Source organism: Lutjanus erythropterus, chromosome 2 (assembly GCF_056507025.1).
Source record: "Lutjanus erythropterus isolate fLutEry1 chromosome 2, fLutEry1.hap2, whole genome shotgun sequence".
Taxonomy (NCBI): Eukaryota; Metazoa; Chordata; class Actinopteri; order Lutjaniformes; family Lutjanidae; genus Lutjanus; species Lutjanus erythropterus.
In genome coordinates, this window is record NC_139318.1 from 1,824,136 (window position 1) to 1,849,579 (window position 25,444).

The 25,444-nt window shown below is 40.7% G+C and overlaps 3 protein-coding genes across 4 annotated transcripts in view; 1 reads left to right on the top strand and 2 right to left on the bottom strand.

Moving 5' to 3' along the window:
* Positions 1-25,444, bottom strand: part of fhit (fragile histidine triad diadenosine triphosphatase) — a 557,602-nt gene that overhangs the window by 454,831 nt on the left and 77,327 nt on the right. The gene's annotated exons all lie outside the window — the stretch shown is intronic.
* LOC146331004 (uncharacterized) lies at positions 6,163-8,329 on the bottom strand. Its single transcript, XM_084743802.1, has 5 exons — positions 8,169-8,329; positions 7,928-8,031; positions 7,359-7,834; positions 6,775-7,182; positions 6,163-6,427 (listed from the first exon to the last, which is right to left on the bottom strand). The coding sequence occupies exons 1-3, from the start codon at positions 8,272-8,274 to the stop codon at positions 7,541-7,543; spliced, it is 504 nt and encodes a 167-aa protein (XP_084599928.1). The 5' UTR covers positions 8,275-8,329; the 3' UTR covers positions 6,163-6,427; positions 6,775-7,182; positions 7,359-7,540.
* LOC146331005 (uncharacterized) lies at positions 10,359-16,112 on the top strand. The gene is made up of 4 exons (XM_084743814.1): positions 10,359-11,294; positions 12,038-12,121; positions 13,683-13,908; positions 14,455-16,112. The coding sequence occupies exons 2-4, from the start codon at positions 12,041-12,043 to the stop codon at positions 14,523-14,525; spliced, it is 378 nt and encodes a 125-aa protein (XP_084599940.1). The 5' UTR covers positions 10,359-11,294; positions 12,038-12,040; the 3' UTR covers positions 14,526-16,112.

Consider the following 25,444-nt stretch of genomic DNA (forward strand, 5'->3'; position numbering starts at 1 on the left):
ATTTGGTCTTTGTTTGTATCTTGTTGTTCTGCTCTCTTCTGAATGACATTTAGAGGAAGACTCATTCTGACAATATTGTCTCCAGTTGGAACAAATACAACTTTTCTGGAGCACTCCTTTAATCGCATGTTTGTCAGTCGATACACACTTTCCTGAGCAGATACTTCTCTGTTATGCAGAAACACACTTCCTAACTTCTTAAGAGCCTGTTTTGCATCAACATTTCCTTTACTTTTAACTTCGTTCTGTGCATGTTTGAGTAGCAAACCCATTTCCCTTTCTGCTTTTGAGATGTATGAGATAATGTATACTACACATGCATACGCATCACATACAAACTGAATGTCCATATTCGCATTCCAACAACGCAAGAGATCTTTGTTGTACTGATTCACCCAGACATCGTTTGTATTTCTTTTATGAATGACACTAATTTTCTTTGCAGTTAACTGATAAGCTTTTTCAAAAATTGACTGATTGATGCCGATGGAACTAAAGAGAGCATCAACACTGTCAAATGTTGCTTCTTCATTTGAAAGAGCTAGTTTAACTTTAGTCATTATTTCTTTTGCTTTTGCTGTAGCATCACATGTTTTTACATTACTTTGCTGCTGGTCTGTTTTAGGTTTTTCTTGTTGCTGCTGCTCCTCTGTTTTTGGTTTACAGACGAATGTTTTATTGCTCGGAGGTCGCGGAAAGTTAAACCTGCACGGAGTGCCCTTCTTTTTACAACTCTTGGAGTGTTTCTTACTGTGCATTTGAACATGGGAAACAACCTCATGCAAATCATCAGTTTCAGGCGGGAGATCACATGTTACATATTTGTCAATGAAATTTATGACCTCTTGGTCTGTGTTTGTGCCAATCTTTGGTGCATTCTCAACCCAAAACAAACAATGTGTATGTGGTGATCCACGCTGCTGAAATTCGACACGATAAAAATAGTCAATAATCTTGCCTATTGGCTGAGCAGGGGACAGGATCACATCTTTTAGAAAACAACGAAACCTATGATCGAACATCCTTGCTGCCGTCACAGGATTCGTTTTTAACAAATTACATTTTTGGGACCAGTCCATTTCATTTACATTGCCTTTCAAATTTTGCACTTTCATAAAGGATTCCATCAATTCTGTCCAACGTAAATCTGCAGATGAAAAGGAACAGAACCAAGTAGGAATCCCAAGCTGCCTGACCATAGCAAACAAATCTTTTTGTACACTTTGCCAAAACACAGGTGTTCCACGAATAGGCTTTAAAAATTTGTAGCCCATGTCACACTTTAACACATCCTTGACAAAGTCTGTACTAGCAAGCATGGAGGGTGTAATCTGGGTGTTCTCTCCTCCATGATACCCTTTTCTTAATGCAATGGAAACATTTGACACAACTTGATTAATCTCTGACAAATACTGTGCATAAAAGATGTAATCCAAGTTACTGCCAAATCGACCATCAGCATTAAGAATCCTAGCATTAAGATACCGACTCAATGTCAACCTATGCTGTCTTGCATCATGAAAAGTACCAGTTCCCTTTGGGAAAAGCACAGGAAAACATCTAGCCTCATTGCTAACGTCTGTAAGTAAACGGACAGGACTGTTGCCTTCTGCTGGAGCTACTGATAACACACTGTCAAAATGTTGATCCAGTACCTCCTGTGCAACATCCACAGGCTGCATACATGTGTCCAAATACATACCATGCTGTTGTTTATCATTAATGTGTTCCTCTTCAATGTCATTTTCCTCTTCACCCTCATCATTTGTGTCACCATCATCATTTTTATCTTTTTCAAGAGGATTTGTCCAATCTGTATTAATTTGAACATCTTTATACCACTTATTATGACATTTTAAGTGTTCTAGTGCACTATGAACTTTATTTGTGTGGACATACTGATATTCGTAATGCCCTTTGTAGGTAATTTTCCTCTTTAATTTAACACGAATCATTAAATCCTGATTTTCTAACCTAGGAAGCACATTATCAACAGCATTGTTGTAAGAAGGAACACATGTTACAGGACCATGGACACCATTTTGTCCTCCCTTTGGCAAAGCCAATACTTTCATGAAGGGAATATGCTGTGCAATTAAATGTTGTTCTAAGGAGTTCAGTGTATTTAGTTCTTGTGGAATAGGATCTAACTGTAGGTTATTAATTTGACTTTCCTCAGGTACTTTTCCACTAAGGATTTTTCTGTGGCAGGTATAACAAATCCACAATTTACCAACATGTGTCAATTTTAAAGTGCAGTCAGCAGCACATTTATCACCACATTCATGAAGATATGTGGAGGTTATACATTTATCTGCCAATGAAGCTGCTAAAGATCCCTTCTTTCCATATTGTTCTTTTTTACACTGAACTACCTGATGTTGGAATAACAATCTATGACATACACAGCAAACATATTCTGGACCCTGTTTAACCTTCTCTCTAAATTGCTGAATTACGACATCTATGTTATGCTTTTTCAGCGTTTGGTTACATTTTTTTTCCTGGTTTCGTTTCTTTATAGACTGGGTGTAAACTGGGTTAGATTTATACTTTTCTACAGTATAATGTATCACATGAGCACGATGATCAGGAGAACTGGCATATTTTTTAACACTGCTGCGTTTTACTTTAGCTCTGAATTGGTCATCTGAAGCATATTTTTGTACACTGCTCTGTTTTACTCTAGCTCTGAATTGGTCATCTGAAGCATATTTTTTAACACTGCTGCGTTTTACTTTAGCTCTGAATTGATCATCTGAAGCATATTTTTGTACAAAGCTCTGTTTTACTCTAGCTCTGAATTGATCATCTAAAGCATATTTTTGTACAAACCTCTGTTTTACTCTAGCTCTGAATTGATCATCTACAGCATATTTTTGTGCCTTGGCCTTTTTTGCTTTTTCTCTGAACTGACCATCTGACACATATTTTTGTACACTGTTCTGTCTTAGCTTTGTTCTATACTGCTGATTGGTAGAATATTTCTCTTTAATCGCTTCTATCACCTTAGCTTTGTGTTCTTCATTTGTAGCATATTTATTAACACTAGCATTCTGTTTTGTTTGTCTATATTTACTGTCTGTTGAATATCTGTGTTGTACTTTCATTTTTTTATGTTTATTAAATTCACTGTCATCTGCATATTTCTCCCTCTCTTTCCTCTTCTGCCTATCAGAGTTTTTACGAGGTGAAATGGCATCAAAACTTGCATTTGCATGATTAATTTCACACAGTGTACTTAAACTAAAACATTTACTAGAGATGTTATCTTTCACACATGCAATGGGCTCATAATGACATTCATTGCAGTGTTTAAGATAAATCCCTTTCTTTACCGCTGTTGCAACACTTGAGCTATACTTTAACCATTTCTGGCGACTATATGTATAAATATCAATGTTAAACAAATTTGCAGCAGCCTGAATTTCAACCTCTGTAGCCCAAGTGCCAACATATTTCATGCGTGTATTGGTAACATACTGCTGTACAGATGTGAACTCTTGTCTAATAACACTGCAGTACACATCAGTACTCTGTTCAATATGCTCCACAACAGCCACGCGAATACGCCTATGATTAGACTCTAGTCCACTAACAGCATGTGACAGAGATCGAAAGAAACAATTACCATCTGGCTGGATATTAATGGTAGTACATGGTTCTGGCTGTTCAATATCTAAATAATCAGTAACAACATCCTCATGATTTAAACTGGGCACAATGCCAAGTTTGATGCAGATGCTCCTCTTATCAGCTAATGTTAAACACTTAAATGTTACATTGCTGGCATTTGTCTCAGACACTAAACAAACGTCGTCAGTGTCATCTGTCCCTCTCTCTGTCTGGTCACAGTCTGTCACTGTCTCAGATTGCTGGTTGTTGTCCATCACTGTCTCAGACTGCTGCTCATGTACCCCTGTGTCATTTGTTGCACAACGTGGTACAACAGCAACAACCTTAACACCAGTGACTTCAAACAACTTGTCCCTAGCATGTGCATCATATGCGTACAGTGAATGGACAAGGTTGGTGATGTGCGTGTAGAGTGCGTCAAGACTATTGTAGTAGGCAACAATGCTTGTACCATCATGTTGCCAACCACCATCATCACCACGTGCATGTGGATCAAACACAGCAAACCTGGACCCTTGCCTAAAAACTGCACACATGTTCTGCCTAATAGTCAACAAACAAGCATCTGCCTGAAACATGGCCCTCTGGAAAGCAATATCTAGAGGCATGGCCACATCTTGCAGAGCAGAGTCAAAGTCCTGTACATCAATGTCTCCAGTAAATGTGTCCATGTACTCTAATTTAAATGTGTTGTTGGACAACACATGCTGCCTAGGCAACTCCTGAACAAAAATGTAACCACTACGACGAGCATCACTAATCATGTGGTTTTTCCTCATGTACGTGTACAAGTCGTTGCCCCTGACCAAAACATCGTCCACGTCAGTCGTAGTCCAAGTCCACACACTCTTTAAAACATTGGTCATAACTGCAGTGACACTGTTTGTGGCACACTGCTTCTGCCTGTTACGACCAAAACGCTTGTGCCCCTGACTGAAAGAACCCCGAATAAAAGACATGACATGGTCATGACTCACATGATCCTGGGCATCACCGGCAGCAGCAGACGAAGCAGGAGCACCGACGTCGTCCACATGTTCGACTGCCGTCCCCTCTGCGTCACAGGGCTGATGAATCAAACACACAAACAATTAGGCATCAATTAAAGTAGCTGTAGAACATTTAAACCAAATCACAACAATTTGTATACACATTGGCAACGTAGCAATTAAAAAATGTGTCAAATGTTTACTGTAATACAAACCCAATTGTCTTTTACAGACTCTTAACTCAATGTTCTGGAGGAGAATACAAGTAACCTGTGTGGACAACATATAAAAATATGCTTCCACGGAATAAAAATGTGCTTAAACAATAATAGTGCCATTATTTCAGTGTATGAACAAATAAATAAAGATAACAAACCTGCTGCACATCCTCCTCCTGCTGCACATCCTCCTCCTGCAGGTCCATGGCACGGTCCTGTAAGAACAATTTTGCAAACTCGATTCAAGATGATGTATGTAGCTTAAAGGTAGTGCTCCACAAACCATTTAATACAGCCATAATTTCACACCCCATGACTGTCCTATTCATAAAATGTACATACCTTCCTGGGGTCTCCCAGTGACTGATCAGAAGGAGGTGCGCCGACCTCCTCCCTCTCAGCCACTGTGGCAGCACGGGCAGGAACCGGGACAGGAGATGCCTTGGCCGCCACCGCAGTTGCCTCCTCCTAAGAAAAAAAGACATAAAGACATGAAAAAACACCATGTGACCTGCAGGCTCCTTTGATAACTTCACTGTTACTACATGTGATCAAATATGGAAAGAAACTGATTAGCCTAAACTGATGTAATAAAACTTTTCAAAACAAGTGAAATATTTAATATACAAAGACATACCTCTGGCTGGACCACCTTCTTCTGGGAGGCAACAGGTCTCGCGCGACGATCCCTCGTAGTCTTCTAAAATATGAGAAACACAAAACAAACCATTTAATACATCCATAATTTCACACCCCATGACTGTCCTATTCATAAAATGTACATACCTTCCTGGGGTCTCCCAGTGACTGATCAGAAGGAGGTGCGCCGACCTCCTCCCTCTCAGCCACTGTGGCAGCACGGGCAGGAACCGGGACGGGAGATGCCTTGGCCGCCACCGCAGTTGCCTCCTCCTAAGAAAAAAAGACATAAAGACATGAAAAAACACCATGTGACCTGCAGGCTCCTTTGATAACTTCATACTTACTACATGTGATCAAATATGGAAAGAAACTGATTAGCCTAAACTGATGTAATAAAACTTTTCAAAACAAGTAAAATATTTTATATACAAAGACATACCTCTGGCTGGACCACCTTCTTCTGGGAGGCAACAGGTCTCGCGCGACGATCCCTCGTAGTCTTCTAAAATATGAGAAACACAAAACATTTTTGAAGCCATATTTGGGGCATCGCTCAGTTCAAACCAGATAAAAACAGCATTGCTTGTTAGCATTATACATTGTGTCTGAAATCATCAAGCAGATAAAACAAAATGACAAAAGTTACCTTCTGGCACGCTGCTACCGCTGTGGAAGCAAGAGCAGGAACGTGGACGGTGCCATCACCCAACACATCCAGAAGTTCCTGGCTAAACCACACGGGGTTCAGCACAACAGAACATTCCTTCAGTACCACGTTCCGCTGACAATAAAAAAACAGTTGATTAGAAAACATGTAACCAAACCAAGTAGAGTTAAAGTTTAATGAATAATTCACTGTATGTAACAAAGATGACAAACCTCCCGCTGAACCTTCCTCTTCTTGGCAGCACCGGGCCCGTCAAGGTCAGCTGGTCGGGTCGTCTTCAATGACAAAAAAAATAATAATCTTAAATATGTGAGTCACTTCAATTACTTAATTTCAACCACACAACTGTAGTATTCAGATTCAGATAACTTTATTTATCCCCAAGGGGCAATTCAGTTTACAACTGAGCAGAATAAAATAAGAGTAAGATAAGGGTAAAAAAATAGATGAGGAAGGAAATAAATATAGAATGTACATTATTTACAGAGTATTAAATAAAGTGAATCAGTGGGTAATACAGAGTACTAAATCAAGTGACTCAGTGTGTAAGTAAGCAGACAGATGCAGTGTGCTGCAGTCTGTTCCTGTTCTAGAGGCTGAAAGAGTGGAACCAGCACATTACCTTCCTGCCTGGTCCAACGATGTTCCACTCGAAGGGGTTTGAGAGCGTTGGCACCGGGACCTCTCCTCTCACGACCACCTGGGGGCGACGCCTGGGAACAGGGGGCGATGACCTGGCTCGAACCTCTGGCTGTGGCTCTGGCTCGCTCATCTCCACCTGCTGGTAGGCGGCAACCCACAGCAACTGTGACAGGATAGGCATCCCGTCACTGTCGCTGAGGTGCACCTACAAAAAAAATACATAATGTTGAGTTTGGTCAACAACTTCCTGATTTAAAACACGCATCTGCCAACAAGTTCACATAACTACAAAGGCTGGCACAATAACAAATGTTACTTACGCCATCCCTGCACCACAGCTCCAGGTGGTCCAAGGGGAAGTGGCTGGCAGTGGCGATGTAGGGGACACCTGAAAGGAATAAAACAGCCATAGAAATATATGGGTTCAACTCCATTTCTGTGAATTGCAAAATCCTAATGAATAATACAAACACCGTTCCAATTTTTTTTACAAACTGCTTAATTAAATATAATCCATCATACATCCAGCTGCACATAAAAGTAAACACATTTGTCTATACATACTCATCTGGGCCGCAACGCGATGGTACGCCTGGCTGAGAAGCTCCTGCTGGTCCACCTCGATGTTCAGGCGCCGGGGGAAATCCAGGACAAACAGCTGAGAATAAACATAAATTGTTGTTTTAGCAATCGTGCAGCTGATGCATTAGCACTGACACTATCAGACATAATAAATGTGCTAATAACTAAATAAATAAATAACTTGCCTTCGGCCAACGGCGAGAAATCGAGCTCAGGAGCCTCCTGAACTCCACTGCGGCCTCGTCGACGGTCCGGCTGGCAGTCAAGTCATTGCTAGGAGCCATCAGACAGACTGCCTCTGGGATCCGAGGGAGAAAGGCATTCTCAACCTCGGTCCTCAGCTGCGCTGCCGAGGCCCCCGGCGTTGACATGAAGCCAAAGGACATCCTCCCCTCTGGCATCTGGACGAACCCATCTACGACAGCGCGTAGATGGGAGTCCCCGACAATCAGAACGAACTGTAACAACAGAAACATTTTTTTTTAAGCACAACAATCTACAATGATTAATCCAAAATAGAATAACACATTAAATAATGCAACAATAATTACCTTCTTGTCTGGGGACTCAGCAGGAATGACCAACTTGTGGCTCCTGCCCGTGAACGCTGAAGTTGGCCAGGCCCGAACTGCATGGCGATACCCAGTACCGCGGCCTGTATAGGAAACACAGACAATACTATAATAAGACTTAATTCACCCTTACAAAGTAGCAATTTTAAAATAAGTGGAAAACACGTCACAACCAAGCGACTAACAATTTCCTATATTAACTTAACAAGTGACTACTTACGTGCAACAAAGTTGCTGCGGGGGGGTTGCAGTTCCACGTCCAGGGGTCGCGCAGTCATCCTCATCCTGGCGGCCTGGGAGCGACGGTAGCCCTTGCCACGAGGCATCTAAAAGTGGAGGAAAAAAAACACACCAAATGTGAGCACAACTACATTAAAACACACAGACACAACTGATGAAAATGTGTTATTGTTATGTTCTCTTACATTATGTTAGCCTACCATTCCCTGGTAAACACAATTTCAAAGTACAAAGCTATAACACATGAACACATCACATCTTCACCACAAATGCAAATGCGTATTGAAAGGACCCTATAGTTCATCGTTGTAGTAAAAACTCAAACATTATGTTCTGCATTCAAATCAGACATACAAGTACTTTATGCCGACTTAACCAAAATTCACTGAATGAGTAGGGTTTCACATGCACACCAAACTAGAAATTTGTTAAAATATGAAAATGAAAAAATACTTTCATAGGCTATAGTCATACAAGATATTTATCAACTGCACAAAGCTATGTCCTTACAGCGCAATGGAGGAGTCCCTAAATTTACTTTATCAAATGGTCGTGACCGAGCAAACGCACCGCAGGGAAGGACTGCGTAGTTAGCTGTGATGTAGTGACCAAACAGCGAAAATTCATTCAATTCAATTCATTAATTCAATCAATTCAACTATCCACAGACACTAAACATAAACAAATAAACACTAGCAGCATAAGCAGACAGTTTGCTATAGCGAACCATGTAGGCTACTAGCTCACTGCTAATGCTAGCAGCGTTAGCAATACGTTAGCCGTATGCTAGCTTAAACACCACACGAGCTCTGGCATTAATGAAAATTAATTATCCACAGACGCTAAACATAAACAAATAAACACTAGCAGCATAAGCAGACAGTTTGCTATAGCGAACCATGTAGGCTACTAGCTCACTGCTAATGCTAGCAGCCTTAGCAATACGTTAGCCGTATGCTAGCTTAAACACCACACGAGCTCTGGCATTAATGAAAATTAATTATCCACAGACGCTAAACATAAACAAATAAACACTAGCAGCATAAGCAGACAGTTTGCTATAGCGAACCATGTAGGCTACTAGCTCACTGCTAATGCTAGCAGCGTTAGCAATACGTTAGCCGTATGCTAGCTTAAACACCACACGAGCTCTGGCATTTATGAAAATTAATTATCCACAGACGCTAAACATAAACAAATAAACACTAGCAGCATAAGCAGACAGTTTGCTATAGCGAACCATGTAGGCTACTAGCTCACTGCTAATGCTAGCAGCGTTAGCAATACGTTAGCCGTATGCTAGCTTAAACACCACACGAGCTCTAGCATTAATGAAAATTAATTTAATAAATTTACCTTAGGAGCTTAGTCGCTTACCAGTTCGATGAAAACCTGAAAAAGAGAAAGAGAGAGACAGAGAAGAGAGAAGGAGACAGAAGGGGAATACTAGAAAAAGTTTTGTTAGCGTCGAAAAACGAAGAAAATGTATCCTTTATAAAATATAAAAATGTATAAAATATATCCAAACGATGTCGTCCAACGATGAAGTCCAAATATCCGGCAGGTCAGGGTCCAAAAGCTGTCCAAAAGCTGTCGAAAAGCTGTCCAAAAGCTGTCCAAAAGCAAGTATCCCACGGCAATCCAACAGTAACTTCGAGAAGCGTCTGTGAATCAAGGCAATGGGTGCCGCCCCTTTGTTGTCGACCCAATTTATACGCCTAGGCGTGTCAAGTCTCGACCAATGAGGCCGAAGACCCCACGTGCCGTATATCAAATCAGGTGCGCCAGACAACAACACACAGATACGTCACAGCTACCTACGCACTTAGGAAATCCCCTCCCTATCTTAATGATTGTGACGGGTGCTTGGTTGCTAGGTCACGGTCATTCACAAGTAAACAGGGGATTCCTCGACACTGCTACCCCCGCCCTGTCTGTGTTTTCAGTGTTTGCTAGGTCACATCCTGCTTTCTCTGTGATAGATGTAAATAGTGGAACCTGTTTTGTACACTCTATTGTGTAGATAAAGTGTAATTTAAAAAATAAAAAATTAAAGACACAAAAAAAAATCATAAAATGAAATGGAAATAAATCGTGCGTGACAGGAAGTCGCGCGCAGAAATAAAACATCCGGTCATTTTCAAAACAAAATACAACGTGTTCACGAAGGATCAGGATCCCCCGCACTACACTTTAAAAACGTCATGATGGGTATGTAGGCAGTCCTGAAGTGAACAGGTCAGAGGTTTAAAAATATTGTAGTGCTCTATAGGGTCTCATGCATCGTGGGCGATGCAGAAGCACTCTTTTTACTAATATGCTCAGAACGCCGCAGTGCTGTGAGCTAGAGACTTACTTTCAAAAGCAGCTGAAAGATGACGACTGCGCCTTGAACTTCAGTGACTTTTTGGAGTCCCTGCCCTTTACATCCTTTAAATCCCCCATGATACTGGACGTTTTTTATGATTATTTATCCATTTTTCGCGCTGAAAACGGTCATTGTTGTCCTTAGCTTCGTTGTTAGCTTCATCCCCATAATGCTTTGCGTGTCTGTCGACCAATCAGAGTGGCCATGTGGGTCATGTGACATGTAAAGGTCTGTAAATGTCCAGGCATTCAAATTCTCTGTGCCCTGTGTGACAACTCGCTAGATCACCGCGATCTGTGTCTCTACTGTGTTCACTGGACCGCTGAGACACTCAAAGTAAGAATAGAAGAGAGTTTATCAAGTAAATAATGTGCAGATTGATATTTGTGCAGTTTGATGATATGGATAGACGTGTGCCTAGGACGTATGGATTATATCATGAATATGTAGAAGCTAGTCGTTTACATCGTGTTTGCTTCGCGGATCGGCCGACGAAAGGCAGCCACGTTTGACCTACTTCTGACGGAGCAACAGCGTGTGTGTAACTGCCTCACAGGAGAGAGAGAGAGGACACACGATGGATAATGGCGTCTTCATCACTGTGAATTTCCATGGAATAAAACACTGGAAATGATTCTTTAAAGTGATAATGATGAGGAGGACAAGAAGTGAGGGGCAGAAAACTACCATCTGACAGATCAGTGAAGCTTTTCAAGACGGATTTGATCCAGCTGAAGAGTAAGTGACCTGTATTTATTTACAGTATGTATGATAAGAACGTGAAAAAAATGAATATATGTACATGGGTAGTTGTCATTGGAATATTTGGTGCTTATTTGTGCAGATATCTGATAGAAAAAATTAATTTAGTTTTAAATTTATTAGTGATAATGAGAGATAAGACTTGACAGTTGGCAATAAAATAATGTAACTAATATAAATGAATGCAGGTCAACTAAAGTAATATGATCTTAGATTATTATTATTATTATAATTATAATTATCATTATTATTATTATTATTAATAATAATATTATTATTACCACATTTATGTCATTTTAATAATTGTTGAATTAATAATTGTTATAATGAAATAACATGTACAATACAGTAATATATCTATGTGTGCATTAATGATATGATTGGAGCATACTCAGAGGTAAAGTTACTGTTTCCAGTAACTGATTAACCGGGAAATGACTCCCCTGGATCTATGCAGGTAGCGCGGTCACGTCGAAATCTCGCGAGGTTTTGCGAAATTACGATATGCTCGGGCTATAAATTCTGCTTGCCCGCTTTCCGTTTTTTAGGCGGTAAGCGGATATCTACTTGGCAGGTAAGGTGAACTGTCAGTCTGTCAACATGTTTATTGTTTTCGTTTTATTCATTTATTTATTTGTGTTGTAATGGTATATGAAGTATTCAAATGGTCTAAGTGTTGTTTGTGCTTGCTTTAATGTGTAATATGTTATGTTTTTCAGAAAATGGCACAGTCCCCCGCGAAATTTGCTCACTGCAATGATGAGGAGGTGCAGAATGTTCGGAAGGAACTTCAGCTCGTTACTGTAAGTTCTGTCTAGACGTTTGTGTTTTCTTCAGTATGTGTTTAATGATAAATATAAGCATAGCCTAATGCGGTTCTCCTTTTGAATTAACAGGCGGTTCGCGTTTATGTTCGTGTTTCTTTGTCAAGCCAGTTCTTGACTGATCAAAACGTAGATTACAGGTTTATTGCATGTCATAAATTGGCGTTTTTTGTTTTTTTTAATCAGAAACGTTTTTATCAAGCGCGCTCATAATGCGCGGGTGATGTCTTCTGAGCGGTCTGTTTGTATAATCAGATGTAACAAGTGGTTACAGTTTCAATGAAAGAGAACGTCTTTTAATTCAATTTATTGTCCTTGTGAAACTTCTGATTCAAAAAAAATGATACAAAGTTGGTCTTGTGTTGCAAACATATTCAGACTGCTAATGTCTTTTTGACTCATTTGATAGAAATATTAAAAAGAATATTTACAGTTTTTTTATGACAGGTTTCTATTTCTTTTAATTAAGTAACTTCAAGTAAATAGTAAATTGTAGAACTGCATAAAATAAATAGGACACATTGGATTGGAATGTAGTGGGTCTTCTGTGAATCTATTAATTTATTCATTTGGAAATCATATAATGTATGATAATGTGAAGACTAGTTTATTTTTCTGTCCTCAGTATTAAACAATAAGTGAAGTTGTGTTTACTTACTTTATCCAGGTCTTTTCCTGGTTCTTCTCTGTTTGTGTATTTCTGTTTGTATATTAGTGTACATAAGCAAATCATCTTTTTTCCATAGTGTTTGTTTTCATATTATGCCAAGTATAGGTTTAGTGCTTAATGAAACTATAATCTCAAATATGAGCAAAATACCATGAAATCAAAAGCAGTGAAAAACAGTTTGATTATTTCTAGTTTTGTGAAATATATGTAGAAACATGTCTTTGAATTTGCTGTACACACACTTTGTATGCTTATGACCAAACAGTTCTAATGTCAATAATGCATTTTCTGTCTGGATTATATAGTCTGTAATTCTGTTAAAACTGATATTACAGAAAGTAAGAGAATAAATATCAGTATAATAAAGGCTGCATTAAGATATGTAGTAGATTTTTGTTCTACCTTTATATTTTAGATTAATTTCAATCACTAATTGTTCACAAGTCAGGAAAGATTTATTGGAAAAATCAAGTAGGATACATGGCTTCTTCATTTTAGAAACCATGTATACTGAGAGGAATAATACATTAATGAAACCATTAATTATTCATTTACCAACAATTAGCACTTTAACCTATATATAAAGAAATGACTGCCAAGGGGTTTGTTAACAGTCTGACTTTTACATCATCATGTTTGTTTGTATGAACTATTAGCTTTATTGTGACTAACTTTTAACATTTACAATTGAAAAAATGTAATTTTTAAACCTAATAATAGTTATATATATATATATATATATATATATATATATATATATATATGTATATACATATATATTTTCTGCAAAGTGTCATGAATCATCTGTTCAAAATGTGTAGTCATGTTGTTTTATGATTGATATGCATGTTTCTTGTTTTGTACTTGCAGTACAAATGCATGGATCCTGCCATTGACAGGACAGAACTTTATTCAAACATGAATGACGTTCATGCTGTCACAATGACAGTTATAGTAAAGAAGACCCGCCTCCTTAGGGCTGCCGAACAGAAACTTTCCTTTTTGACGAAGGAGGTGGCAAAGCTGAGGAGGGACAACCTCCAGCTGAAGGAGCAGCTGGAGGTTGTCCAGGCTACGGCCGACTTTGCCAGAGATGGTAAGTGTTTCTGTTTAGTTGTGGTTTGGGTGTTGTGAAACATGATAATAATGTTCTGGTATTGCTATTTAAATGTAAAATTGGAAATTTTGCAGAGTCATCCAGTAATGGTCATGAGTTTTGGTTTTAGCAATTTGATTGTCTTTAAAGTACTTGCTGACTTTAGGATCCTGATCTGTTGCTTTTCAATGTAATGTATAATGACAGAAGCTTCAATAATTATTTTGTTCATTGTTAATCATAATTGTATTATTATTTTACTCAAAGGTAGCTTAGCTATGTTTTCAGAACAAATTAAAATCAATATTATTACAAACATGTCTGAAAAAGCAGGATAAACATTTATTAGTTATGAAACTGCCACATAAACCCAACTAAATATGTCCAAAAAATTTGGCCACAATTTAGTATTTTGATTTTGTGAATTGAGAGGTATATATGGCTATTATCAATATATGTTTTAGATTACATGATAAAGTATGTAGTGTCATGAAAACAGTAAGTGTATTAATTCATGTGTTTATAGATTCATTTATTGTATTGCAGATGTGACAGATGTTGCCTCTCAAACAGGGGAGGAGGAGAAGGAGGAGGAGGACGACAACAGCAACAAATAATTTTTTTAAAAATATATTTTTGTTCTTATATTTTGTTTATGTTGCTTTTAATTGTCACATTAGATTTGTTTTTATTAATATTATAAAAGTAATTGTTTCCTAATTGTTGGTTGTCTGTTTCATTTTGATGGTTTGCATTCAGTCTTATTTATAAAGTTAAGTGAGAGAGGAAGATAGAATGTGATAAGTCAGGCACATTGTACATATTATGTGTCTTAAATTGAAGATGAATTTCTTCCCAAATTCAGAATATGTTTATAAGTCCTGTTTCAGAGGTTACATAAGGTATCAAGACAGATTGATATTCTACAACACAAGTGTTTGAGTGCCATGATGCTACATGCATATAAAAATACATATACAGATAAATTAATAGGACAAACTATGTACAGTAAACAGATCCCTAGTTTGTTGAAAATTCTTATGATTTCAACCTTAAAGTAGTGAGGCTTAGCAAATATAAGTATCTTATAGTGTACATAATTTCACCACAAAATCAGCTGTTATGAAAACAATAGCTGTCTAATGTGAGTTCAAATAAATTACCTTTCCCATAATTCACTGGAAATGGAATAAATGTACATAATTTCACTGAGCATTTTAATTCTGTTGGTGTAATGGTCAAATGAATGATTTTATTTGGTAAATACCATCTCAGTGGTAATTTTTAGGCTGTTCATTTTATGTCATGTTATAATGTTTTATGACACTAGATGGTAGCATTCATGTTGTGTGTTGTTTTTGAGGATATATATATATAGGAGAATTTAGAATGCAAATATTTTTAGCAAAGGGATTTTGTAACTTATGGTTAAAGGTGTAATTTAATTTGAACAATGATACTTAACTAACAATAACATAATCTGATTGAACCTAACCATGTAATTGTTTTAGCACATACTGATCAAAACTGTGACATAGAAAAAATGAATGTAATATGAAACTGTGGTGTTAAAAATAAGTAATCAGTACTTTTTAACTAGACTTCAATTATGTCTTTTGAGTGCTGTTATGCTTATACTACATATCCACTGCAGTTTTTCCTGTTACTCCTGTGCTTAAGAAACAAAACATTTCATTTGGTATTATCTGTCTCATTAAGAAGTAAACAGTATACATTCCTGGCTTACTGTTTGTTTTTGACATATTAATTAACCTTAAATGTAGAAATAATTTACACTTTTAAATTATAATTCAAATTAATTGTACTATGCAGTAAAACAGTATGTAAATGCAGGAGGACATTTATTTTGACAACTTCCGCTAAGGGAAGTGGATCCGGTATGTCCGACTTTTGGAGAGAATTTTGGAGAGAGTTGGAGAGAGAGTTGGAGAGCGATCCAGAGAGCTTTTCCTTCCAGTGGTTTCTTCAGCGGACTTGTTCCGGACGCGCCGTAAGTAATTTTCACAGAATTGAGGTACAAAGTGTTAAATTTATCAGTGTACAGGTCCGACGTAGCTCGTTCGTTAGCTTTCTATCTTCATGTTTTCATGTTTTCACACCATAAATATGTGCAGAATAGCGGATAGACTGTCCCGCAGCAAAGCGGTCTGAAACAACATTATTTGAGAATCGCGCGTTGGGAGATGTCCACTGCATGTGTGTGTCGGTGTTGTACTGTTAGGTTCACGTAACTGTGTTTTATTAAAGTAAAAGAAATGGAAAGTAACTCAGGTCTTTGTGGTCGTATTTATTTGGTTGCTGTGCCGTTTGAAGGAAGTGTATTGTAAGATACTTTATGAAGGAAAATTGCTGGTTTTGTGAATGGAATTTGGTCCAGTGACAGTTATGTCCCCCCCAACCCTAACCCAATTATAGTCGTATTTTGACCAAAACAGATCTGATGATTGCTGTAAACGTGGAAAAGCAAAGAAATACTATTGTAGTGGGTTTTTTTTTCTTTTGAGTTTGAATTAAGTGTGTTTTTAATGCATTAAAGAGGCAGCAACAGTACTCTTGGTCTAAATTTGGTGAAAGAGAGGGACTTGGCTATATGAAAGTACACAGTTGTATCTATCACATAAGGAAATATTTGTTTAACAGTTTCGTTCTTCACTGTGTGAGATTATTTTGTTTAGTTACATAAAAAAAGCATTTCATATTCTACTTTTACAACAGACATTCCCTTCTTGTGATAGTCATGTACCTTTAAATGTGTGTTTTATCTGTAATGGAATATTTTCATACTGTGCTACTTTTAGTTTGCTTAAAGGGATAGTTTTAATTTTTTTAAAGCATGGTTTTATGAGGTATTTATGCATTCAGTGTAAATGGCAGTCAGCACATTCTCTGCAGTCAGTTGTAATTAAAGGATCTGAATACTTTCCCTGCTGTTTTTTTAATATAGGTGTATTTAAAAAAATGTAAATATACACAAATTTTGCGATAAGAATGTCTTGTGAGGTCATCATTCCCTTCTTGTGATAGTCATATATCTTTAAATGTATATTTTATCTGTAGTGGAATATTTTCATACTGTGCTACTATTACTTTACTTAAAGGGATAGTATGAATTTTTTTAAAGCATGATTATATGAGGTATTTATGCAGAGTCGGTGTATTGGCAGTCAGCACATGCTCTAGTGTCAGTTGTAAGTAAAGGATCTGAATACTTCAACTGCTGTTCTCTTAATTATATGTGTATTTAAAAAATGTAAATGTACACAAACTGTCAGCTGAGAATGTCTTGTGAGGTCACCATTAATCCATTATGTTTATGTACTTTCAGATGTCTAGGGACATGTCCTTCCGCCATTCTCAGGCAGCTAGGAGGAGAATTGCAGAGTTAACTGGTTGTATTTACTTGTATGTCTCCTGGATTAATTTGGCCATGTTTTATTGCCAGTAAAACTGTAATACGATGCCATTTTTTCGGACATAGCATGCGCTGTTTCATCACAAGTGAACACGACTGTACAGGTAATCTTTAGTCATAAATATATATATGATATGGGGTATTTCCTAACACAGTGTGGTAGTAATAAAGGCATACAGATAAGTTCAATTTCTTCTAGACACACACCCATCCATCACTGTATAATATTAATCTGGTAGTTATATAATACTACAGCAGAAAACACTTTGTTTTTACAATGGATGTATAACATTAAAAATATTAGGAGCTGTAAGGACATTGACTGTTTTTATTTGAGATATGTACAGTTTCATGGCTGAAATGATTTTTCGACTTGCACAAATAATATCTAGATAAATATATACAAAAACAGCAGCAGGATCAGGTTGGTTTATCTATGGCACTTTATTTACAGCTAAACAAAAGAAGGATATTTGTTTTTTGGATTTTACACCCACAACACCTAGAAACTGAACCAAAAAAGCTCGTAAGCACTAAAAGAGGCGCCCCACGGTAATACAGACTCACAATCACCACCCGCTCAGCTTTTCGCGCTACCAACGCACTTCTCGCTACGAAAAATGCCGCAGCTCGGACGACGGCGCGCGTCCCCGCGATCGCCCCGAGCCCCGCGTCCCTCGGGGCCCGCGGCCGTGGGTTCCGAGGGCCGCGGGGAACGGCTCGCGCGGGGAGGCTTGGCCCCCGTTCATAACTGCTTGCAGTTCTAGTTATTATTATTATTTTCTATTTTTATTCTTCCGTTGATAAAACTCATGCTGCAGGCTAAACCGTGCAAGGTAGGGCGGTGCAATTTGGCGGGCTGGCCCACACCCCCGCACGTACCTCAGACGCAAAAAACTGCACACGTCCGCATGTAGGGGGCGCTATAACCAAGGACAACGCGTTTTGGCCTATAACTCCCACACCGTATGTCGCACATTCAAAAACCTTATATCTACCAATTCCTTGAATGGAGCTGAGTCACTTTGTAATTGGCCACGCCCACTTCCGCCTAAATAATTTTTTCGCAAAATCGCGAAAACTGGAAAACCTGCTTTTTCAAACTCCTCCTAGGGATTTTGTCCGATCTGCATGAAAATTGGCCCGTACACTCTTCTCATCCTCATAAGCTAAAGTTATCAAAAGATTTTTTTTGGGTTGAAAATTCCGCGAATTATTAACGAACAAATTTCCGTAGCTAGCCTTAAAAATGTAAAATCTTGCATATCTCAGTCAAAGTACATGCTATCGACACCAAATCAGAGATCCTTGGTTGGCATGAGACTGGGAACCTATGAGCTGAATTTGGTAAATGGTGGCCACTAGGGGGCGCTACAGATGTGGGAAGTTTATATCTCTAGAAGGGCTGCACCGATTTCTACGAAATTTGGTCTGTACGAAGTAGGGCCGGTCCTGAGACCATATGTTCAAGGGGGTCATGACAGGTCAATGTGGGCGGGGCTTATTACAAGATAAACAAAAAAAATTAATTCCTGCCAAAGTATAATACTTAGGGCTTTCAAATTTTATGGGTACATGTAGAATAGGACTCAGATCCCGCCTACCGAAAATCGCGTTTGTGCTCCACTAGGGGGCGCTATAACGCATTTTTGCCTATAACCTTCACATTTTAAATGACACGTTGAAAAATCTCATATTGCCGTGTTCCCTGAATAGCGCTGGATTTTCTGACGTAGGCCCCGCCCACTTTCGCCGAAAATTCCCGTCGCTAAGTCGCCACATGTCCGAAACCTACTTTTTCGAACTCCTCCTACAGTTTAAGCGCCATCTGCGCCAAACTTTGCACATACGATGTCTAGACATGTCTGAGCAAAACTTATCAAAACAATTGTGGCACGACAAAAAATGCCATAATTATAACTGAACGATTTTTCCGCTAGCCTAAAAAACACATGTTGTGTCATATTTCGCTCAAACTAAAGTCTTTCGACTTCAAACTTAACACGGTGGTTCCAGAGGTCATCCGCAGACTCTGTGCCAAATTTGGTGCGGATCGGCCAAAAGGGGGCGCTACAAACCCAAAAAAATCGAGTTTCCGAAAAGTTGCTCCGATTCCTACGAAATTCGCTGTGCATGATGTCGACTCCCTCCTGAGACCAACCGCCAACTTACGTAATGATTGGTCAAAGTGGGCGGGATTTATTACAACAAATCAAAATCACCACGCATTCTGCCTTTGGCACTAACAGTGCACACCCACTACAGTGAATACTGCAGCTCAGCATCAGGCTGTGTCCTGACAATTGCCCTGAACTGGAAGGCCGCAGGTCGGACGACGGCGCGCGTCCCCGCGATCGCCCCGAGCCCCGCGTCCCTCGGGGCCCGCGGCCGTGGGTTCCGAGGGACGCGGGGAACGGCTCGCGCGGGGAGGCTTGGCCCCCGTTCATAACTGCTTGCAGTTCTAGTTCTTATTATTATTTTCCTCCTCTATTTTTATTCTTCTCCCGATAAAACTCATGCTGCAGGCTAAACCGTGCAAGGTAGGGCGGTGCAATTTGGAGGGTTGGCCCACACCCCCGCACGTACCTCAGACGCAAAAAACTGCACACGTCCGCCTGTAGGGGGCGCTATAACCAAGGACAACGCGTTTTGGCCTATAACTCCCACACCGTATGTCGCACATTCAAAAACCTTATATCTCCCAATTCCTTGAATGGAGCTGAGTCACTTTGTAATTGGCCACGCCCACTTCCGCCTAAATAATTTTTTCGCAAAATCGCGAAAACTGGAAAACCTACTTTTTCGAACTCCTCCTAGGGATTTTGTCCGATCTGCACGAAAATTGGCCCGTACACTCTTCGGCTGCTCATGAGCTTAAGTTATCAAAAGATTTTTTTTGGGTTGAAAATTCCGCGAATTATTAACGAACAAATTTCCGTAGCTAGCCGTAAAAATGGAAAATGTTGCATATCTCGGTCAAAGTAAATTCTATCGACACCAAATCAGAGATCCTTGGTTGGCATGAGACTGGGAGCCTATGAGCTGAATTTGGCGAATATCAGCGCCTAGGGGGCGCTAGAGATATGGGAAGTTTATATCTCTAGAACGGCTGCACCGATTTCTACCAAATTTGGTCCGTACGATGTAGGGCCAGCCCTGAGGCCATAACTTCAAGGGGGTCATGACAGGTCAATGTGGGCGGGGCTTATTACAAGATAAACAAAAAAAATTAATTTCTGCCAAAGTATAACACTTAGGGCTTTGAAATTTTATGGGTACATTTAGAATAGGACTCAGATCCCGCCTACCTAAAATCGCACGTGTGCTCCACTAGGGGGCGCTATAACGCATTTTTGCCTATAACTTCCACATTTTAAATGACACGTTGAAAAATCTTATATTGCCGTATTCCCTGTATAGCGCTGGATCTTCTGACGTAGGCCCCGCCCACTTTCGCCGAAACTTCCCGTCGCTAAGTCGCCACATGTCCGAAACCTACTTTTTCGAACTCCTCCTACAGTTTAAGCGCCATCTGCGCCAAACTTTGCACATACGATGTCTAGACATGTCTGAGCAAAACTTATCAAAAGAATTGTTGCACGACAAAAAATGCGCTAATTATAACCGAACGATTTCTTGGCTAGCTTAAAAAACACATGTTGTGTCATATATCGGTCAAACTGAAGTCTTTCGACTTCAAACTTAACACGGTGGTTCCAGAGGTCATCCACACGCTCTGTGCCAAATTTGGTGCGGATCGGCCAATAGGGGGCGCTACAAACCCAAAAAATCTAGTTTCCCAAAAGTTGCTCGGATTCCTACGAAATTCGCTGTGCATGATGTGGACTCCCTCCTGAGGCCGACCGCCAACTTACGTAATGATTGGTCAAAGTGGGCGGGATTTATTACAACAAATCAAAATCACCACGCATTGTGCCTTTGGCACTAACAGTGCACACCCACTACAGTGAATACTGCAGCTCAGCGTCAGGCTGTGTCCTGACAATTGCCCTTAACTGGAATGCCGCAGCTAGGACGACGGCGCGCGTCCCCGCAATCGCCCCGAGCCCCGCGTCCCTCGGGGCCCGCGGCGGCGGGTTCCGAGGGCCGCTGGGGTCGGGTCGCGCGGGGAGGCTTGGCCCCCGTTCATAACTGCTTGCAGTTCTAGTTAGGGGGCCAAGCCCGCGGGGACTGGGGAACGCGGATGCAAGCATACGCGTTTCCCAGTACCAGCGGTGCTTGGAACCCTATTGTAATTGTTCAGATTTTTATTATTATTATTTACGTCTATTTTTATTCTTCCGTTGATAAAAGTCATGCTGCAGCCTAAACCGTGCAAGTTTGGACGATGAAAATTTGAGGGCTGGCCCAGACCCCTGCAGGGACCTCAGACACAAAAAACTGCACATGTCTGCCTGCAGGGGGCGCTATAACCAAGGACAACGCGTTTTGGCCTATAACTCCCACACCGTATGTCGCACACTCAAAAACCTTATATCCCCATATTCCTTGAATAGAGCTGAGTCACTTTGCAATTGGCCACGCCCACTTCCGCCTAGACTTTTTTTCCCGAAAAATCGCGAAAACTGGAAAACCTACTTTTTCGAACTCCTCCTAGGGATTTTGTTCGATCTGCACGAAAATTTGCCCAGACACTCTTCTGCTCCTCTTGACCTAAAGTTATCAAAAGATTTTTTTTGGGTTGAAAATTCTGCGAATTATTAACGAACAAATTTCCGTAGCTAGCTGTAAAAATGGAAAATCTTGCATATCTCGGTCAAAGTAAATGCTATCGACACCAAATCAGAGATCCTTGGTTGGCATGAGACTGGGAGCGTATGAGCTGAATTTGGCGAATGTCGGCGCCTAGGGGGCGCTAGAGATATGGGAAGTTTATATCTCTAGAACGGCTGCACCGATTTCTACCAAATTTGGTCCGTACGATGTAGGTCCAGCCCTGAGGCCATAACTTCAAGGGGGTCATGACAGGTCAATGTGGGCGGGGCTTATTACAAGATAAACAAAAAAAATTCATTTCTGCCAAAGTATAACACTTAGGGCTTTGAAATTTTATGGGTACATTTAGAATAGGACTCAGATCCCGCCTACCGAAAATCGCACGTGTGCTCCACTAGGGGGCGCTATAACGCATTTTTGCTTATAACTTCCACATTTTAAATGACACGTTGAAAAATCTCATATTGGCGTATTCCCCGAATAGCGCTGGAATTTCTGACGTAGGCCCCGCCCACTTTCACCGAAAATCCCCGTCGCTACGTCGCCGCATGTCCGAAACCTACTTTTTCGAACTCCTCCTACAGTTTAAGCGCCATCTGCGCCAAACTTTGCACATACGATGTCTAGACGTGTCTGATCTAAAGTTATCAAAAGAATTGTTGCACGACAAAAAATGCGCTAATAATAACCGAACGATTTCTTGGCTAGCTTAAAAAACACATGTTGTGTCATATTTCGGTCAAACTACAGTCTTTCGACTTCAAACTTAACACGGTGGTTCCAGAGGTCATCCGCAGACTCTGTGCCAAATTTGGTGCGGATCGGCCAATAGGGGGCGCTACAAACCCCAAAAAATCGAGTTTCCGAAAAGTTGCTCGGATTCCTACGAAATTCGCTGCGCATGATGTGGACTCCCTCCTGAGGCCAACCGCCAACTTACGTAATGATTGGTCAAAGTGGGCGGGATTTATTAAGACAAATCAAAATCGCCACGCATTGTGCCTTTGGCACTAACAGTGCACACCCACTACAGTGAATACTGCAGCTCAGCATTGTCCTGTGTCCTGACAATTGCCCTGATCTGGAAGGCCGCAGCTCGGACAACGGCGCTCGTCCCCGCGATCACCCCGAGCCCCGCGTCCCTCGGAGCCCGCGGCCGTGGGTTCCGAGAGACGCGGGGAACGGCTCGCGCGGGGAGGCTTGGCCCCCGTTCATAACTGCTTGCAGTTCTAGTTAGGGGGCCAAGCCCGCGGGGACTGGGGAACGCGGATGCAAGCATACGCGTTTCCCAGTACCAGCGGTGCTGGGAACCCTATTGTTTTTGTTCTGGTTTTTATTATTATTAGGGGGCCAAGCCCGCGGGGGCTGGGAAACGCGGATGCAAGCATACGCGTTTCCCAGTACCAGCGGTGCTGGGAACCCTATTGTTTTTGTTCAGATTTTTATTTTCTATTTTTATTCTTCCGTTGATAAAACTGATGCTGCAGGCTAAACCGTGCAAGTTTGGACGGTGCAATTTGGTGGGCTGGCCCAGACCCCCGCACGTACCTCAGACGCAAAAAACTGCACATGTCCGCCTGCAGGGGGCGCTATAACCAAGGACAACGCGTTTTGGCCTATAACTCCCACACCGTATGTCGCACATTCAAAAACCTTATATCCCCACATTCCTTGAATAGAGCTGAGTCACTTTGCAATTGGCCACGCCCACTTCCGCCCCGATTTTTTTTCCCGCAAAATCGCGAAAACTGCAAAACCTACTTTTTCGAACTCCTCCTAGGGATTTTGTCCGATCTGCACGAAAATTGGCACGGACACTCGTCTGCTCCTCATGAGCTAAAGTTATCAAAAGATTATTTTTGGGTTGAAAATTCCACGAATTATTAACGAACAAATTTCCGTAGCTAGCCATAAAAATGGAAAATGTTGCATATCTCGGTCAAAGTAAATGCTATCGACACCAAATCAGAGATCCTTGGTTGGCATGAGACTGGGAGCCTATGAGCTGAATTTGGCGAATGTTGGCGCCTAGGGGGCGCTAGAGATATGGGAAGTTTATATCTCTAGAACGGCTGCACCGATTTCTACGAAATTTGGTCCGTACGATGTAGGGCCGGTCCTGAGGCCATATCTTCAAGGGGGTCATGACAGGTCAATGTGGGCGGGGCTTATTACAAGATAAACAAAAAAAATTAATTTCTGCCAAAGTATAATACTTAGGGTTTTGAAATTTTATGGGTACATGTAGAATAGGACTCAGATCCCGCCTACCAAAAATCGCGTTTGTGCTCCACTAGGGGGCGCTATAACGCATTTTTGCCTATAACTTCCACATTTTAAATGACACGTTGAAAATTCTTATATTGCCGTATTCCCTGAATAGCGCTGGATTTTCTGACGTAGGCCACGCCCACTTTCGCCGAAAATTCCCGTCGCTAAGTCGCCACATGTCCGAAACCTACTTTTTCGAACTCCTCCTACAGTTTAAGTGCCATCTGCGCAAAACTTTGCACATACGATGTCTAGATGTGTCTGATCTAAAGTTATCAAAGGAATTGTTGAACGACAAAAAATTCGCTAATTATAACCGAACGATTTCTTGGCTAGCTTAAAAAACACATGTTGTGTCATATTTCGGTCAAACTAAACTCTTTTGACTTCAAACTTAAGACGCTCATTCCAGAGGTCATCCACAGACGCTCTGCCAAATTTGGTGCGGATCGGCCAATAGGGGGCGCTACAAACCCAACTAGGTGGCGCTATAACGCATTTTTGCCTATAACTTCCACATTTTAAATGAGACGTTGAAAAATCTCATATTGCCATGTTCCCTGAAAAGCGCTGGATTTTCTGACATAGGCCCCGCCCACTTTTGCCGAAAATTCCCATCGCTAAGTCGCCAGATGTCCGAAACCTACTTTTTCGAACTCCTCCTACAGTTTAAGCGCCATCTGCGCCAAACTTTGCACATACGATGTCTAGACGTGTCTGACGAAAAGTTATCAAAAGAATTGTTGCACGCCAAAAAATGCGCTAATTATAACCGAACGATTTTTTGGCTAGCTCAAAAAACGCATGTTGTGTCATATTTAGGTCAAACTTAAGTCTTTTGACTTCAAACTTAACACGCTCGTTCCAGAGGTTATCCACAGACGCTGTGCCAAATTTGGTGCAGATCGGCCAATAGGGGGCGCTACAAACCCAAAAACATCAGGTTTCCCAAAAGTTGCTCAGAGTGTTAAATTCGCTGTGCATGATGCGGCTTCCCTCCTGAGGCCGACCGCAAAGTTACCTAATGATTGGTCATGAATACCGCAGCTCGGACGACGGCGCGCGTCCCCGCGATCGCCCCGAGCCCCGCGTCCC